The following is an 18,772-nucleotide window of genomic DNA, read 5'->3' as shown; positions in this document are numbered from 1 at the left end:
TTTAATTCTAGGGCACCTTTAAAATTATGTGTAGAAGTCGTTGCTTTGTTATGAGAAAGAATATCCGGAAAAATGAATTTCATTGATGTCATTCGGAATAACCAATATAAAGGGACCATTTTGGATCAAGTCATGTGTTCAACGTCATGTGACATCATTCAGACACCTGCAAAGGACCACACTGTTGTGAAGCAAAGTAACTAACTCTCTCTTAATTATTTGAAAAATTCATATTTTCACTTGCTCATACGCATGTCCCGAAACATCAGGTCATTTGGTACAACTGCTATAAAACATGGAAAATGTTGTAATATTTTAAAAACTTGTACTAAATATAAAATGTTTGATTGTCCTTTTGTTAGCTAGCTAGATATCAACCTGTTTGCATTGAAATGATTTGAAATTGTTTGAAAATATCGTCATTCGGTATAACCAAAAGTGTCATTCGGTAAAACCGAAATTTTTGTTAAACTGAATGACTTTTTCAGTGACAAATTTTGTCTATCTTGTAAAAAACGACAAAAGCATTATAAAAACCACATAATCTTATTGTTAACACTTAATAAAACTTAAAAATTAATTATATCTCCATTATGTTTTATATTTATTATGTATATATATGTTGAGGCACGCCTCATGTTTGCCCAAGACCACCTGGATGATCTATGCTTGTGGGGAAAAGTTCTGTGGACAGTTAAGACAAAACTTTTTGGCTACAATGAAACACTTAGTTTAAAGGAAAAAAGGATACTGAAAACCAACACCATAACCTTTCTCAGCTGTGAAGCACGGTGGAGGGAGTTTATCGCTGCTTTGCTGCCTCAAGCGCCTGGACAGTTTAAAATCTTTTAAGTAAGAATAAATTCAAAAGTTTATCAAGACATTTTACAGGAGAATGTCAGGATATCAGCTTTAGAGGATGTGTAACATTGGGGTGTAACACCGGTGGACACATATTACTTCGTGCTGCGGTCAGTGATTATGCTTAGGCAAGGGTGTAACTTTGGTTTGCAAAGGGGGGGGGGACACACACCCTCTAGGGGGGTCCGGGGGCATGCCCCCCCGTAAGAAAATTTTGTACATTTTAAAGATAAATTCATTAATCTGGTGAACTTTGAGAGTTCAAAATAAAGAGCTCCCACCCATGTTCAGTATCCAAATTGAGCAAAGAAAAAGTCTGTGCATTGGGTTTTACCTGAATCCACTGTTAAAAATAAATAATCCATCCGCCAAACACGGATGAAAGATAGTTCATAAGTAGTCAAACATGTAGAGTACACATTTAAACCATTAAAAATATGTAGCAAAAGAGGTTACCTTTGTTGAATTAATTTATTAGCAGGAGGGGCCTGTATCTATACATGCATCTGTATTTGTGCAACTAATGGTCACTCTTTGACAATCCAGAAAACAACAAATGAATACAAATATATAAGCTGACCAATAAATAAATAAATAAACTAGGCGAGTATATAATTCAGCAGCAAACTTTGCACAGTAATTTTATAAAATCCAAATGTTAACAAAAAGTTTAAAATTACTATTTGTATTCTTATAAAATGAAGAAAAAAATAGATTAGATTTATATTTATATGTATAGAATTATATGTATTTATATTAATGTAGGATTAAAATACATTTATTTTTAAATGTATTGTGCAGCTTTTTAATGGGGCAACAAGATATGATTAGATACGACAGAACAAAATATGCTATTAATAATCTTTCAGTGTGCAAAACCATAATAATACGAAACGCTTCAAAACAGCAATAAACTCCAGCAAGATCAAGTTAGTTTATGCCAATCCACAGCCCTTTATCTACATATCAAGTATTATAATGGGAATATATCATATTGGAGAGTTTTACCGTGCTGACTGTCGTTACCGAAAGCGACGCGCTGTTTGAGTGCTGAACAGAGAATGATTGACAGCTGAAGCGGAGGGAAGACGAGTTTACGTGAACTTAAGTTAACGATGTACATATTCTTCTGTCCCTCACATGAAGCTATGGAATGGCTTCAGATGACTTTGAATGCACGAAAACTTAATTGGTGCTAGTCTACCTCTTTAGCTCAATCACTCACAATTTTGCTGTATAAAAGAGCGCAATTATCTGACGTTATTTAAATATCACGACAAGCCTAATTTGCGTTTCATTTTGAGACTGTGGCGGGACAAATTAGAATGTGGCGGGCCGCCACAGTCTATAGTTAATGTAGGTAGCCTATCACAATGGTGTATGTTAACGTTAGCTCAGTCAAGGTTAACATCAACAGGTGTAGACAGAAAATATGATTATCCTGACCTGAGCTAATTTACTGAATCAACCAACTCACATCTCCTTTCTTTAATTTCATGAAGTCATCTGTTGCCGTTTCTGGCGTTTTATCGCTGACTGTGCCGCAACGGCCATACCTGCTCATTCAGAACCTTCACTGAGCTATTTTTAGAGTGTGCACGCAACGTTCTAGGACGCGAACGCGCGCATCTCAGGCTCTCTGTGTTCTGCTCCTCCATGACGGTGTGCGGTTAAAAAATCATAAACTAATTTGAAAGTGGGGGGGACACAAACGGGATTTTGAAAAGTGGGGGGGACATGTCCCCCCTGTCCCCAGTGGAAATTACGCCCTTGTGCTTAGCACTCACCAACCCTGGAGGAGGATGCTCGGCACTTCGTCTTGTGTGTTTGTGTGTGCGTGCGCGCGCGCGTGTGTGCAACGCTCTTTCTGCTCCGCCCCTTTAACTCTATTATTACTAAACACACAGCGCCATCTGTCGCTACAGAGAGAATGTGCAGGTGCATCAAGTTTCAACAGCAAAAGTGTTTACATTTGAAAGGCTAAATAGTCAAATTGAAATTTGTAATGCAAGTTTATTTTAATGCAAGACAAAATAATAAATCACACGTAGTAGAAAATTAAAGAAATTAAATAAATATAAAGCAGATATACTCAGTGTACTCATTTTAAAAAAAGCTTAGATTTTTAAAAATATATTTTAAAAAAATGTAAATATTCATATACAAATGAAGGGGTTTTGAATATGAAACAGGGAATATTTTTAATTTATTGAATATTGAAAATATTGTCAAATTATGTAATCACACTGCAGGACTGTTTTCTACTTATACAGTAAAATGTAACCTAAAATGATCATGATGTTAATAACAAACAAAAAAATGTTTTTAGACAACTACCCATGTGATTTTTCTTTAGTAGGCTGTCCAAGCACACTCATTACTTGCATTTGATACTTTGACAAAATTGAATGTTTTCTCACAGCCAGTGAAAGTTTAAACTAAGAAAAAATAAATTGTATACAAGTATATGTGGTATATAAACAGTAAATTAGAAATAATGTAAGCAACATTACTTAATTAATAACCTGTTGCTTACATTAAACATTTAATGTAAGCAACAGGTTATAGCAAAAGAGGGATCAACCATTCATGAACTGTGTTTACTAGAACATGGCATGTAATGTGCTTATTTTGTGTCTGTCTGATCATTTCAATTTACAGAATATCAGCACATCCTGAATCTTCAGTGTTTATTTACAGTCAATTCAAGTGATGCATTACATATTTTAGTTGGGAAGAGATTGATTTCCTTACTGATTTTTTCTCAGGCTCACATCTTCAGTGTGTTATAATGTTATACATAATAAAATGTCATCAGAAAATATTTACATCTTAAAAGAACTGACACCCATCACTATTTTACTGAAATTTGCTTCTATTTTTCACTTGTTGATGTTGTAGCTATATGTAAACCTGCATTACAAAAATATAAATCTCCTTCAGGTTGAGAAACCATCACTGAGATGAATGGGAATGCAAAAGTTAAGATGGTCAAACTATTTAAATGCATTTGTTAATATGATACACAGCATTTGTAATCATCTTTCAGTTTTTAAATCCTGTACATTTAGGTTAGTGCGAGCTCTGGTGGTTACTAAAGTCACGAGCCACAAGATCTCCTTTTGTGTTCCACTGAAGTCAGTCGTTTGATGATGTAATTACACGTTTTAGGAATCTGTTCCTTTAAATGAGATTTTGATGCATTATTATATATAGAGAGAGTCATATATGCATCTAATACCTTGAAAGGATCATCATCACTGAAATCCAGGGAAATTTTGAGGTCAATGTCTTTTTCTTTTCTCAACACTGAGAAGTAGGAGATGAGCAACGGTCTGGTATCTATCTATATAGTCTCTCGCCACACTTTTCAGCACTGATTTATTTATTGGATCACAGCCTGAAATGAGTCCATATATTATTCACACTGAATTGACAGAGAAACAACAGGTTCTCACCTTTCATCTTGTGGAGAAAGCCATCTTTTCTGCCCCAGATTCATTGAGCAATGCTCCTACAAATGCGCATCAAAACATCTGTAACCAAGTTCTTTAGTTCATGGCCTCAGTAAATGGTTCTTTGGTTCTTGTCAAGAACATGGTTCTTGTACATGGTTCTCTGCATAATAGAATTATTAAGGAAATATTCTTTCCTTCACGGCCTTGTTTTCATAGCAGATATGGTCTCTACCCCCGCTGTGATGAACAAACTCCTTTTCCTTGACATGTTTAATAACTTTTTTATTTGTGTCTTAGAAATTAACTTTAAAAAATGAACCAACCCTGAGAAATATTTACTAGAACAACTTCATGGGATCATAACTTCAAAATGGTACAGTAAAAATGTCTGACAATTGGCATGGTGATGATGATAGACAAGAACACCTTTAACGCGCACTCAAAGACAGCTGAGATATAGCGCCTCCGAATGGGCCGGCAAAGCAATTGCTCAAACTGTAGCCTACTGTCATATGTCAAATTCATGGGACCGTAACTTCAAAATGGCACAGTATAAACGTCTGAATATTTACATGGTGATAACCAATGACACGAAAGCCGAAGACAGCCGAAATATACACTCTAAAACAAGAAGAAAAGAAAAGAAACCGCATAGGCGACTCTGTGTGTATTATTGACCCATATAAAACGTTCAATATTAAAAAATAAATAGGCCTAAATAAATAACAGAAACGTTACATTTAAACGAGCCAAAAATTATTTTTCCACAAGATCAATACGCCCTTACTTGTGGCAGAGAAATGCAATATTTCTTCATTCATTTCTAACAGCGTTAATTGCGAGCAGCGCCACAGCGTGCTTAAGGAAGCGTCACGTCAATTAAAGGGGAGGCTCACGCGTCAATAAGCAACAAACGAATAAGTAGCTGGATTCAGCATCGTCGCATACGACTCATTGTGTAATAATAAGACAAGTTCAACGGTTCATAAAAATAAATAGTGCAGTAAAAAGTGCTGAAGATTTGGATTTCGGCCGAGAAACTGCACAGCGAAATGGGCTGATGGCCAAGTAGCTACTCGGTATAGTCCCATATTTGTTAAACCCATTCTTCGTATTTAACGCACACTTGAATGTGAAATGCAATATTTCTTCATTAATTTCTAACAGCGCTTATTGCGAGAAACGCCACACAGTGCTTAAGGAAGCGTCGCGTCATTTAAAGGGAAGGCTCACGCGTCAATAAGCAATAGAGACGTTCGAATCATTTCCGCGAATAGGTTCTTTCCAACAGTTCATTCGAACCGGTTCAAAAGTTCAGTGGTTCTTTTTGCGTCATGGCGTCCTACATAATATATCGGCGTGTAGTATTATATGCTCTAAAACGTTCCAGAAAAGCGATAGGTAGCACGGTTGTTAATTGTGGTTCTCAGTTCAATTAGTCAGTCCAGTTCGTGAATGAATCGATCAAACACCGGTTGTATGAACTGGCTCAACAGATTCACTGAAAGGATACGACTCAAAAGAACGCTAGGTTAACGAATCGGACGTCACTAAACAGAACAGGCGCATCGTGTGATTCTTTCGTATTTAATTTCTTGAACGGTACTTTCTTTTTCACGGGATGACTGTCAGAGAAGAGTCAAATTTGGAGTAGAATTATTTCTAACAGAACTGCATATCAAACCGGCTGTCTTTTGTTTGGTAAGTCTTGTTCTCTTGAACTGTGTAACGTAGTACTACAGTGCGTCAAGTGATGATATGTTGGAGTTGCAGGTTTTAAACTCTGCATATGTCGATATCTTGCAACTTTATACACAAGAATATATACTGTATCGACTCGTATTATTTTCACAACGTTGTGGTCAGTGCATATCATGTACACGTTCTCGTGGGGAGTTTGCATGAATGATTTTGTGGTTACACAATAGTACACATTGTTTCACCGGCTGTGTAAAAGTGCGTGAATCGATTCCGACGAATCTCATTTGAGAAGGAAAATGCATACAGACTGAAATAATGTGTAATTGCATACAATTCCCTTGGGTTAGTCTAGACTGATTATCTAGAGACCAGTGGTTCCCAAACTGGTGTACGCATATACCCCTTGGGGGTACGTGAGGTGACAGAGGGGGTACGCGAACAAAAATAGTTCTGCCGTTCGTTTAATTGTACCCCGCTTTAAAATAACATTACAACCGAGCATGTATTTCTAACAGGCAAAATGCCGTAGAAGGTCAAATACATGGCATCCAATCAAATTACCTCATCTTTTGCGGTAAAAACCTAACTGCATCCACACAAGCGGCGTGCATGATAGGTTGCGTGCAGAGATAGCTGCCTATGACGTTCACGATAATGTACCTTTGAAAAAAATGGAGATTTAGCACTTACTAGCATGAAGAACAATAAGACTGTGCAGAGAGATCGATTTAAGACTCAAACTCTCTTTGATACAAAAACATACTCTTTGAGTTCTTGTTTTTAATGTTGATAATATGTTTGTTATACGAGCAAGAATGCAATTTTCCCAAATATCCACATTCACAAATGTGACATTGATTTTATACAACAGTTCAACAAATAAAAGGGTAATATAAGGTGATGTACATTTTAATCACAGTATTGTCAGCATTGTTTGCTCTATTTTGCAACGAGATAATGGTTCCAACGAAAGCAACAGCATGTTTCAACACACAGTGATGTTTTCGTGAGTTTTCATGAGAGTCATTAGCTGTGTCTCAATTAAAGTCCCCCTGAAATCAAAATGTAAGTTTTTTTTAGCTTTTAGTATGGATATGTTAGCCTTAATGTTATGAATAAGCTGGTGTGTTCTAAAACAATGACAAAATTTGCATTTAGGAGATATAAGCATTCAAAACTTAGTCTGTCACTTCCGCTAAAATGGATCACACATTTTCATGACATCACGTCGCACTTCAGTTTCTCATCAAATCTTCTGTCCAATCAAATGCTCTCTAGAATCTGAAGTGCCGCCTCCTCCTACACTATCAACAGACATTGAAGCTGTGACTGAAATCGGTCATTTGTTCACACATTTACTAGTTTCTACATGGTGAATGGCACATTTTGCACTATATAGAGAATAGGGAACGATTCAGATAGTCTAAATATGCTTTCCATTGACGCGATTTAAGTCTGTTTTTGCGTTAGTATAAAGTGAACCGCCACAGCGCGAGCACAGTCTGCTCTGGCCCAGGGACACGAGAGCAGAGAGCGGATCATATATGCACGAGTCGGCTCAGACCATGAAAGGTATCGGACTACAGAATGCCATATTTTAATGTGATATAGAAGAGATTAGGAGGATAAATGGTTAGATATTAAAAGGAAACCGGTTTTACCCAGTTTAACGGCTCTGGCTGAGCTGTGATATAAACAAAACGCTATTGGCTATTTTTAATAAGGGGCGGGGCTGTTCGATATATCGCCCTGTCTTTCTGTTTCAGTTGAAATTGCATCAACACACTGAATAATGCTGCGCATTCCAAGACACTTCAGCGGGCCTTTAAAGTCGTCATGAAATCAAAATTGACCCTATATACTTTGTTAGTGCATATTACTAGTCTTGTGTTGAAAAATTAATCCGTGCAAGTTTATACACAGAAAAAAAATTGTTTGTTGTGGTAATCTTTAATCAAAATCTGAAAAGTTACTTCCGGTCTGGAATGGCGTTCCTTCTCTGATGACGTCAGTTTGATGGCTTGGGTTGAAAATGCGTAAACCACTCCCCTCCAACTGTTAGTCTGCTATGAGTGAGAGATGGAGAGGAGGAGCGCTAAGGTAAAATCCTGCCCTCTATTCAATATTCCGTTTCACTTGGAAATGCGTCACAACACTGGAGAAAAGTCGTTTGCAACTTACGGTTCATGGGGACTTTAAAGGCTGCATACGTCATCGAGTCAATCTCATTTAAGAAAAGTAACCATAATAAAATTGACTTTTATTCCTCGTGAGGTGTAAAATACTGTAATTTCTTTATTACTTCGTAATCTAACGGTTACTTTTCTTAAAGGGATAGTACACCCAAAAATAGAAATTATCCAATGATTTACTCACCCTCAAGCCATCCTAGGTTTATATGACTACCTTCTTTAAGACAAACACAATCGGAGATATATTTAAAAATATCCTTAGTCATCCAAGGTTTATAATGGTTGTGAATGGGAACACAAAAAAATGCATCCATCCATAATCAAAGTAATCCATACAGCTCCAAAGGGTTAATATAGGCCTTCTGAAGCGAATCAATGTGTTTTTGTAAGAAAAAAATAATATTTAAAAACTTTATAATTTCAAATAACTACCCTCCGGCGGATGACCGTACACATACTGCGCACATCGATTTGGGCGGAAGAGCAACCTTTGACCCCACGCAATGACGCAATGACGAATGCAGAGGCGCAGAGGAGAGAGCAATACAAAACACCGGTCATGAATTAGAAGTCTAAAATGAGAAATTTTAAAGAGAAATATTGGAGGATTTCGATATAAGAGAAGAAGAGCTGGAGTTTGTTGCACAGCCCTATTTGTTTGAACAGTGAGAGGCGTCTAAGCTCCTACATCCTGCGTCATACATCACTTCGGGTTACTCAAGTCAACTTGCACTTTCTGCATACAGTCATCCACTAGAAGCTAGTTATTTGAATTTATAAAGTTTTAAATATGGATATTTTTCTTGCATAAATGCATCGATTCGCTTCAGAAGGCCTTTATTAACCCTCTGGAGCCATATGGATTACTATGATTATGGATGGATGCATTTTTTTTTTAATTTGGGTTCCCATTCTCAACCATTATAAACCTTGAATGACTAAGGATATTTTTAAATATATCTCTGATTGTGTTTGTCTGAAAGAAGATGGTCATATACACCTAAGATGGCTTGAGAGTGAGTAAATCATGGGATAATTTCATTTTTGGGTGAACTTCCACTGACTTCCATAGTATGGAAAAAAAATACTATGGAAGTCCGTGGGGCCTATTATCTGTTTGGTTACCGACATTCTTCAAAATATCTTCTTTGTGTGAACCATCTCTTAAATGGAAAAGGTGTGACTGCAATCACTGAGGGTCCACAGATGTCATGATCATACATGATGTCATCATATTTTAGTTTTCAGTATTTTCTGTGAAAAGGTAATGCAATATTTAAATAAATATTTTGCATGCCCAGTCAAGAATTGTGAGGATCTGACAGTTGAGTTGCATTGTAATTTGGAGCCTGTTCATGACCGTGATGCTGATGGTGCACTTAACTTTTTGCAGGAAGGACGTTTCTCATCATGGCTGAGCATTTATCCCAGAGTGAACTGGACTACCCTTTCAAGCTCTTGGAATATCTCAATGGATTCCGGATCTCAAAGGTCTGTGGTTTTTGCTGTATCTCTCTAAAACACATTATTTTAATGAGTACTTCTGTGCTCCTTCTTACAGGTACAGGAATCACCTCAAACATCATAAGCAGATCATTTTAATAATGTGTTTACCACACGTGACATTTATTATTGGATTATGAGTAAATGTTTTATGTGAGAGCATCTATTATTTGTAGCAGTCCCCTGTTGTCTCATTTTCCACTTTGGCAGTCAGGGATGATTTTGCCTCTAGCAAGACTTTATTGTACCATCAGATTCTGTAAGATTGTTAAATCCCAGAAAGGATGCTACTTGGAAAGTTGTTAATTATTTTACAATTATTATGTATATAGAATAATCTAAAGAAATTGTAACCAGCTTTATCATCTAAAATATATGAAATATTTCCCTTATGTTTCCTTATAAATAGGATGTAAATTTTGTAAAATTGATAATTATAAGCATGTTTCTTGATCAGAATATTACAATGATATCTGTAATAATTTCTGTGGCTGAAAATTAATTACATTTAACAATATATAAAAATAGACAACAGTTTTTTATATATATATATATATATATATATATATATATATATATATATATATATATATATATATATATATGTAATAATATTTCACAATATTACTTAAAGTACTTAAAATCAAACTGCAAAAGCCATATTCCATCATAGTATATCAATAATCAAAATTTTGGCTTGTTTTTTAGTAAAAATATCTAAACTTTCTTAAAACAGGAAATGTTCATTATTATTATTGTGGAATATAATGGCTTATGCATACATATTTATTTAATTAGAAGATGAAGATTGTGTGCATTTTTTTTTTTTTTTTTTTTTGCATGCATTGCCATATCTTTATAAAGACATGGAAAATGCATAAATACATGAGTAGATCTCACTGCAGTTTTTATTTAATCATCCTGAATCCATTTTCTCATCCAGGCGATATTCTCAGCTTGTGAGTTAGGGGTGTTCGACCTTCTCCTCCAGTCCCAAAAGCCGCTGAGTGCAGCTGAATTGGCACAGAAGCTCAGCACCAGTGAAGATGGTATAGAGAGGTTACTGGATGTGCTGGTCGCCATTGAGATTGTGGATGTGGAAGTGGTACAGAGAACAGGTAAGCTGCTGAATTTTTATTAGTATTCCTCCACAAGTAGATGGAAATAACCTGACTCCTCTATAATGTAAAGGTGATAAATATCAGAACAGGATCTGTTTGCTCATAAAATCATCCATCCATTGTATCTATATTCTGATTTGCCCAGTCTCTAAACCTTTACTCTTGTCTTCTCTCATAGCTTATTACAGCAGTACAGATGTTGCTAATCTATACCTGGCCAAGACCAGCCCCAAATCTCTACATGATTTGATCATGTATTACTCTCAGACCATCTACCCACTCTGGAACAATCTGGTAGATGCTGTTAGGTAGGCATTGCCGTTTTCATCACTGTTTGGAAAAACACTTGTTCCCTGTCTACTTTAAAATCCTTTTTTCATGATACAGTAAATGTGATGATTGGACACATTATATTTGATAATATTTGAATAATCAGAATATCTGAAAACCTCTCAGGGATGGAAAGAACCAGAATGAGAAAACCTTTGGCCTCCCATCTGAAGAGATCTTCTCTGCCATATACAGGTTTGTGTGATCTTTATATATATATATATATATATATATATATATATATATATATATATATATATATATATATATGTTAGCAGTACCATATGGGTAAATGTTTTTTGTTGTCCTTTAGATGTCACTAGATTAAAAGTCCTTTTTCTGACTGCATTGAGGCAGACTTAAGCGATTAGCCGCTGGTGCTGTGTAATTCTAGGTCATGGACTTTAAACTCATTCAAATTTGAGGCTTTATGACAGGCCGTTCCAATGTCTGGAGGGGTAGTGTGTATGTGTGTGTGCAATAGTGTGTATGTGATGCTGAAAGAATGACTTGTGTTATTGTATGTGTAACTGTGTGTTTTGAAATTGTTTGGTTTTTTGTGAGGCTGTGAGTGTGCATGAAGGCATCTCCCAGCCTAGTAATTTGGGTGCATGGGACTGTATATGGAGATATAAATTCATCAACACATATTTTGGTAACACTTTACAATAAGGATCAATTTATTAACAATAGTTAACTACATTAGTTAACTTCAGTTAATAAAAGTTAATTTCAACATTTACGAATACAATTTTAAAATCAAAACTTGTATTTATTGTAACATGAATAAACAGTGAACGACTGTATTTTTATTAAAGGCACACTAACAAAACTGCATGCATTTTGTGGAAGAACATTGTTTTGGTTGTGCTTCGGCTCTGCATGACTGTGTGGATGAATATGGTTATCCTGCTGCTCATAAAACATTCACTGCTAGACTTAAGAGATATAACCAGTTTAGATGGAAAGGATCTCAAACTGTCTAACTGAAGACGTTACTGTAGCTATACCCATTAATAAACATTTGAAAATAAATTCCAGCACAGCGCTACACAACCATAATGAAACCCTTCACAATAGATAATGCTTTACAATGAACTCTGTTAGAGAGATACATATGGCACTTTACCTATTCAATAAAATACCTTACTCACCTGTTGAGTAATAAAAATGCCATCTTCATGTCGCTTTTACAATACATTTTAAATCCCTCAGTTCTCGCCATCTTCGAAAAGCCAAGACAATGTTGATTCTGGTTTTATTAAGGGCTCTGTCGCATTCTCTTTTTGCCAGCAGACTCTCCTCTGTTCAGCTTTTCTTTCTTTTTCCTTTTTTTTTTTTAAATGATTCCTTGGAGATTCGAGATTTAGCGTGCTTCATGTCAGACTTTCTAGTTCGTTGCAACAACAATAATAGGCTTACCATAGTAAATCAGGGTAAGACAAAAACACGTTTTGGAAGAAGGATTTATGATGTTTTGACTCATTATTATTGAAAGTTTGTTAATTTTGAACAAAAAAGGGTTACATAGTGTGTACCTTTAACTAACACTGACAAAAATGTATAAATGTTGTATGTTGGTCATTGTTAGTTTGTTAGCTAATGCATTAACTAATGTTAACAAATGTGATCTTATTGTAAATTGTTACCCATATTTCTGTTTAAAAAATATTACAAGGTGTTGTTTTTGCTTTATTAACTTTACCGATAATTGCATGAAATGCATACCTTTTTTTTTTTTTTTTTTTGGTGCATCTCTTTAAAGTCAGCGTACATGTTGTCTAACAGATGGTATAAGTGTCAATATTAGGGTTTGTTTGTCCTACTTTTCATGTGAATCCATCTGGAAAAGATCCATCTGTTGACACCGGTGTGCTGTTTTGTTTCAGGTCAGAAGAGGAGATGTTGAAGTTCATGGGACTGATGAACTCTACGTGGGTCATTGACGGCCATGACATAGTGACAGCGTTCGATCTTTCTAGCTTCAAGTCCATCATAGATCTAGGAGGTGAGTGTGAATGTATTTTTAGCTTAAGCTCTTTTTCGAGCTAAAAATAATTTTATGAAAAATGCAAGAGGCAGTAGCATTGCAAGTTGTCATTTTGAGACACTTTGCAGGTTGCTCTGGTGCATTAGCACGGGAACTGGCAAAAGAGTATCCTTCCTCCACTGTCACGGTTCTGGATCTCCCAGCTGTGGTCCAGACTGCCCAGCGGCATTTCACCCAGCAAGATGACACCATCTGTTTTCAAGAGGGTGCGTCACGATGCAATTTAACATTGTTAATGGTTGGCTTTTAAAGGATTAGTTCACTTCAGAATTAAAATGTTATGATAATTTATTCTTCCCAATGCCATCCAAGATGTTCATGTCTTTCTTTCTTCAGTCGTAAAGAAATTAAGGATTTTGAGGAAAAGATTCCAGGATTTTTCTCCATTAAGTGGACTTTGGTGGGGAGCAAAGGTTTGAAGGTCCAAACTGCAATTTCATTGCAGCTTCAAATGGCTCTGTATGATCCCAGCCGAAAAATAAGGGTCTAATCTAGTGAAACGTTCAGTCATTTTCTAAAAAAAAAAAAAAAATGTATTTACTTTTTAACCACAAATGCTCATCTTGCGCCAGCTCTGTGATGTGCATTAGACAAGCATTTGTGGTGAAAAAGTATATACATTTTTTATTTTTATTTTTTTTTTTTTAGAAAATGACCGATCAATTCGCTAGATTATACCCTTATTTCTCAGCTGGGATCATGTAGAGCCCTTTGAAGCTGCATTTTTGGTCTTTCAACCTGTTGGTAAGTCCAAGAAAAATCCTGGAATGTTTTCCTTAAAAACCTTAAAGGTGCCCAAGAATGCTTTTTCACAAGATGTAATATAAGTCTAAGGTGTCCCCTGAATGTGTCTGTGAAGTTTCAGCTCAAAATACCCCATAGATTTTTTTTAATTAATTTTTTTAACTGCCTATTTTGGGGCATCATTAACTATGCACTGATTTTTTTCAGTGCGCCGCCCCTTTAATTCACGTGCTCCCTGCCACACGAGCTCTCGATTATATTACAGCACATTTACAAAGTTCACACAGCTAATATAACCCTCAAATGGATCTTTACAAGATGTTCGTCATGCATGCTGTATGCATGCTTCGAATTATGTGAGTAAAGTATTTATTTAGATGTTTATATTTGATTCTCTATGAGTTTGAGGCTGTGCTCCGTGGCTAACGGCTAATGCTACACTGTTGGAGAGATTTATAAAGAATGAAGTTGTGTTTATGAATTATACAGACTGCAAGTGTTTAAAAATGAAAATAGCGACGGCTCTTGTCTCCGTGAATTCAGTAAGAAACGATGGTAACTTTAACCTCATTTAACAGTACATTAGCAACATGCTAACGGAACATTTAGATAGACAATTTACAAATATCACTAAAAATATCAAGATATCATGGATCATGTCAGTTATTATTACTCCGTCTGCCATTTTCGCTGTTGTTCTTGCTTACCTAGTCTGTTGATTCACCTGTGCAGATCCAGACGTTACTGGCTGCCCTTGTCTAATGCCTTTCATAATGGTGGGAACATGGGCTGGCATATGCAAATATTGGGGCGTACACCCCGACTGTTACGTAACAGTCGGTGTTATGTTGAGATCCGCGTGTTTTCCGGAAGTCTTTTAAACAAATGAGATTTACATAAGAAAGAGAAAGCAATGGAGTTTGAAACTCAATGTATGTCTTTTCCATGTACTGAACTCTTGTTATTCAACTATGCCGAGATAAATTCAAATTTTGAATCTAGGGCACCTTTAATTTCTTTTCGACTGACGAAAGAAAGACATGAACATCTTGGATGACATGGGGTGAGTAAATTATCAGGAAATTTGAATTCTGAAGTGAATTAATCCTTTCTAAACCAATTCTCTGTCCTTCTGAACTTCAGCAAGCAGTCTAGTGGCTGTCCTGACAAAATAACTTTTTAAAAGTTTGTTGTGTTATTATAGTCAATGAAAACTAAAATAAAACCCTTTTTCTGAACCAAAAAAAAATAAATAACTAAAAATAGGGAAAAACTGAAGCTAAAAAACAATTGCATGACTCCAAAACTAACTCAAACAAAATGGTCTCAAATTCATCATAAAATCATAAAACTGCCTGCATTAAACATAAAAATGTCACTTGATAGCAGAAACACTGTGCTGTTGAATTTAAGCATTTTAAAATGATACCAGTTATTATTAGTGATCAACCGATGTATCGGTTTACCGATATTTTTCCCGATATTTAAGCATTTTTCCATAATCGGGTATCGGTTTTGTAATATCGGATTCGCCGATTTACGGCGCCATCTTGTGGCCGTTTTGAGATTTCCGCCATTGCAGCCCGGGCGTCTGAGGAGATCAGTCAACAACAACTCAGTGCACAGGTAAAGTATATGTTCTACTTGGTTTGCTTTAATTAATCAACTTTATTTAACATAACAGACATGCACAAATGAGATCTGAGACATTAATTCCTGATATAGTTAATTTATGCAGCTTGTTTCTAAACAATTGAGACGAACTCATTGAGTCACATAGTGTAATTCGTCATGTCCTGCCCCAATAAAGACGTAACTTTACATGAATTAAATAAAACAGACATGAATGAGTGCATGTTGAAAATAAAAGCGCTGAATTTAATTCTCTATCTGTTGTATTTGCTCACCATTAGTCTAGAAGAAAAAGTTCGTTCATATTGCTTAGCAACTGACGGATGATCACGGCCGCTGAATGAAACTTTTGACAAGATTATCTTGTTCAAACACCCTAGATTATATTATCATTTACTACATAACAATTATTTCGCTAATACACATATAAATATAGCCTACCGCTTTGTGGAAATTAATTATTTATTATCTCCATGCGCGATCGCGGTTGATTAAGTTATAGTCAAACAGCACTTTGTCAGTTGGCATTTCATGATTTAACGTTAGATTAAATTTAGATCATAAAATGCCAACTGACAAGTAAGGAGGGAGTGATTTGTTATAAATAAAATGGTTTGTTCAGCTCATTTGTGTTGTAATAATTGTCAAAAACAGAAGTATAACAGTAAATAAATATCGGTTCTGCATATCGGTTATCGGGTAAATAAACATGCAAATAATCGGTATCGGTTATAAAAAATCAATATCGGTCGATCACTAGTTATTATCCCATTAACTAAGAACTAAATCAACTGAAACTAGAAAACCCTTTAAAACAAACAAACAAAACAAAAACTACAGTACCATTTAAATGTTTGGGATCAGTAAGATTTTTTTAAAAAGAAATTAATACTTTTATCCAGCAAGGAATGCGTTAAATTGATCAAAAGCGACAGTAAAGACTTTACATAATTACAAAATATTTTTAACTTTCTATTCATTAAAGAATCATGAAAAAAAAATCATGCAAAATATTATGCAGCACAACTGTTTTCAACATAATAAGAAATGTTTTTTAAGACCAAATCTGCATAGGACACTGAAGCTGAAAATTCAGCCATCACAAGAATAAAGTCAATTTTAAAATATATTTATTTAAAAGTTATTTTATAAATAACTATTATATAAAATTATATAATATTTTATAAAAGTTATTTTAAATTGTAATAATATTTCACAAAATTGCTTTTTTAATCAAATAAATGCAGCCTTGATGAGCATAAGAGACATTTAAAAAAACATTAAAAATCTAACTAACCCCAAATATTAAAAATAAATAAATAAATGATGAAAACAAAATAAAAAATTTGTATTATAACTCTAGTATGACATTTCACATATTTGTTGTTGTGTGCTTGTAGGAGATTTCTTTGAAGGAGAAATCCCTCCTGCAGATTTGTACATTCTGGCCAGGATAATTCATGACTGGAAAGAGGAAAAAAATCTCACACTACTGAGGAAGATTCATACAGCGTGTCATCCAGGTGAGAAAGCATGTTATTAATAGGTCAGTAAATAGTGGCCCTAAAATGATTCTTTTCAGAGCATCTGACTTGCTTTTTATGTATCTAGGTGGAGGCGTTCTGATCGCAGAGGCACTGCTGTTTGAGAACCGCCGGGGGCCAACTACGGTTCAGATGTTTTCTCTGAACATGCTGGTCCAGACAGAAGGGAAGGAGCATCCACCCTCTCATTACACACGTCTACTCACGGATGCAGGATTCAGGGATGTGCAGGTCTGTCGAACTGGAAAATCATATGATGCTATTCTGGCACTCAAATGAATATACACCAAAGCATCGTCTGTAATAATCAGACCCCTTCTGCCTAATCTGCAGACCTGTTGTGATCAGACACGTCAGTAATCATGTTCATGCACATGTCAGACATCTGTCGTTCCACCTTGGCCTCGTTTTGGGTCTCCTGCCTAGTTATAAAGCAGTATTTTCTCCAACACAGAGTGTGAGCCCACTCCTGATCCTTACATTTCCTTCAAAAGACTGTTTTAGTAGCGATTAGATTTAGCTATTTGTGAACCTTTCTCCTGAGGCCTACAGAAGTGGTCTAAGAGGGGGTGGGATGAGGAGCTGTTTTTGATTGGCTACTGATGTGTCAAAAATAAGCTCCTCCCTTCATCCTGTCTAGTGTATCTATGCACTGCCATCTTGACACAAGCTTAAGTGTGACCCCTAGTGGTAATTTTTTTGCATTGACACAATAAAAAAAAATCTTCTAAAAATGTACACACACACATCCAAACAAATAGCATAAGTTGATTTTTATTCCTGACCTCACACAGTTTTGTGTCAAATATTCCAAGACAATTCATTTATCCATCCTTCTACAGGACAAAAAAAAAAAGTGACTTGTTTTGTGAATTGTTTTTAAATCTATTGTTTTTCTAATGAAAACATGCACCACCCTTGATCTTTTGCCACACATTTATATTTCCCAACAGGAAAAAGTCAAATAAAGGAAAATGATGAAAGAAGCTTGTTGTGAAGTGTTTTCATGTGATTTCCAGCTTTTGTATTTTGTACTTTTCCATGTTCATCATGATGCATCTTACCTACTTAAAGGATTAGTCCACTTTTAAATAAAATTTTCCTGATAATTTACTCACCCCCATGTCATCCAAGATGTTCATGTCTTTCTTTCTTCAGTCAAAAAGAAATTAAGGTTTTTGATGAAAACATTCCAGGATTATTCTTCTTACAGTGGACTTCAATGGCCTCCAGACAGTTGAAGGTCAAAATTACAGTTTCAGTGCAGCTTCAAAGGGCTTTAAACGATACCAGATGAGGAATAAGAGTCTTATCTAGCGAAATGATCGGTCATTTTCTGAAAAAAATGCAACTGTATATGCTTTATAAAAACAAATGATTGCCTTGCACGTGCTTCTGCTTTCCGTATTCTTCAAAAAGCTTATGCTGAATGTCCTACGCCTTCCCTATTCTACTTATGGGAAAAACTAAACTGGCGCCGCATTCGTTTCAGTAAATTGAAAACGATTTGAAGAATACGGAAAGCGGAAGCACGTGCAAGGTGATCATTTGTGTTTATAAAGCATATACATTTATATTTTTTTGAAAATGACCGATCGTTCCACTAGATAAGACCCTTATTCCTCATCTGGTATCG

The 18,772-nt window shown here is 35.6% G+C and overlaps 1 protein-coding gene across 1 annotated transcript; it reads left to right on the top strand.

The window, feature by feature from the left end:
* Positions 1–5,593: 5,593 nt before the first annotated feature.
* Positions 5,594–18,122, top strand: asmt2 (acetylserotonin O-methyltransferase 2). The gene is made up of 9 exons (XM_048191946.1): positions 5,594–6,020; positions 9,606–9,703; positions 10,659–10,833; positions 11,015–11,144; positions 11,293–11,361; positions 13,056–13,174; positions 13,285–13,422; positions 16,993–17,115; positions 17,204–18,122. The coding sequence occupies exons 2-9, from the start codon at positions 9,623–9,625 to the stop codon at positions 17,413–17,415; spliced, it is 1,047 nt and encodes a 348-aa protein (XP_048047903.1). The 5' UTR covers positions 5,594–6,020; positions 9,606–9,622; the 3' UTR covers positions 17,416–18,122.
* The last annotated feature ends 650 nt before the right edge of the window (positions 18,123–18,772 follow it).

The sequence above is a fragment of the Megalobrama amblycephala genome, linkage group LG5 (genome assembly GCF_018812025.1).
Source record: "Megalobrama amblycephala isolate DHTTF-2021 linkage group LG5, ASM1881202v1, whole genome shotgun sequence".
Lineage (NCBI taxonomy): Eukaryota > Metazoa > Chordata > Actinopteri > Cypriniformes > Xenocyprididae > Megalobrama > Megalobrama amblycephala.
The sequence above is the reverse complement of the archived record's forward strand: the minus strand, read 5'-3'. Positions and strand labels throughout refer to the sequence as shown.

Coding starts and splice junctions, on each gene's coding strand:
- asmt2 (XM_048191946.1), top strand. CDS start 9,623: ATGGCTGAGCATTTATCCCAGAGTGAACTGGACTACCCTTTCAAGCTC. Junction 9,704..10,658: donor ATGGATTCCGGATCTCAAAG/GTCTGTGGTTTT, acceptor TTTCTCATCCAG/GCGATATTCTCAGCTTGTGA. Junction 13,175..13,284: donor GTCCATCATAGATCTAGGAG/GTGAGTGTGAAT, acceptor GACACTTTGCAG/GTTGCTCTGGTGCATTAGCA.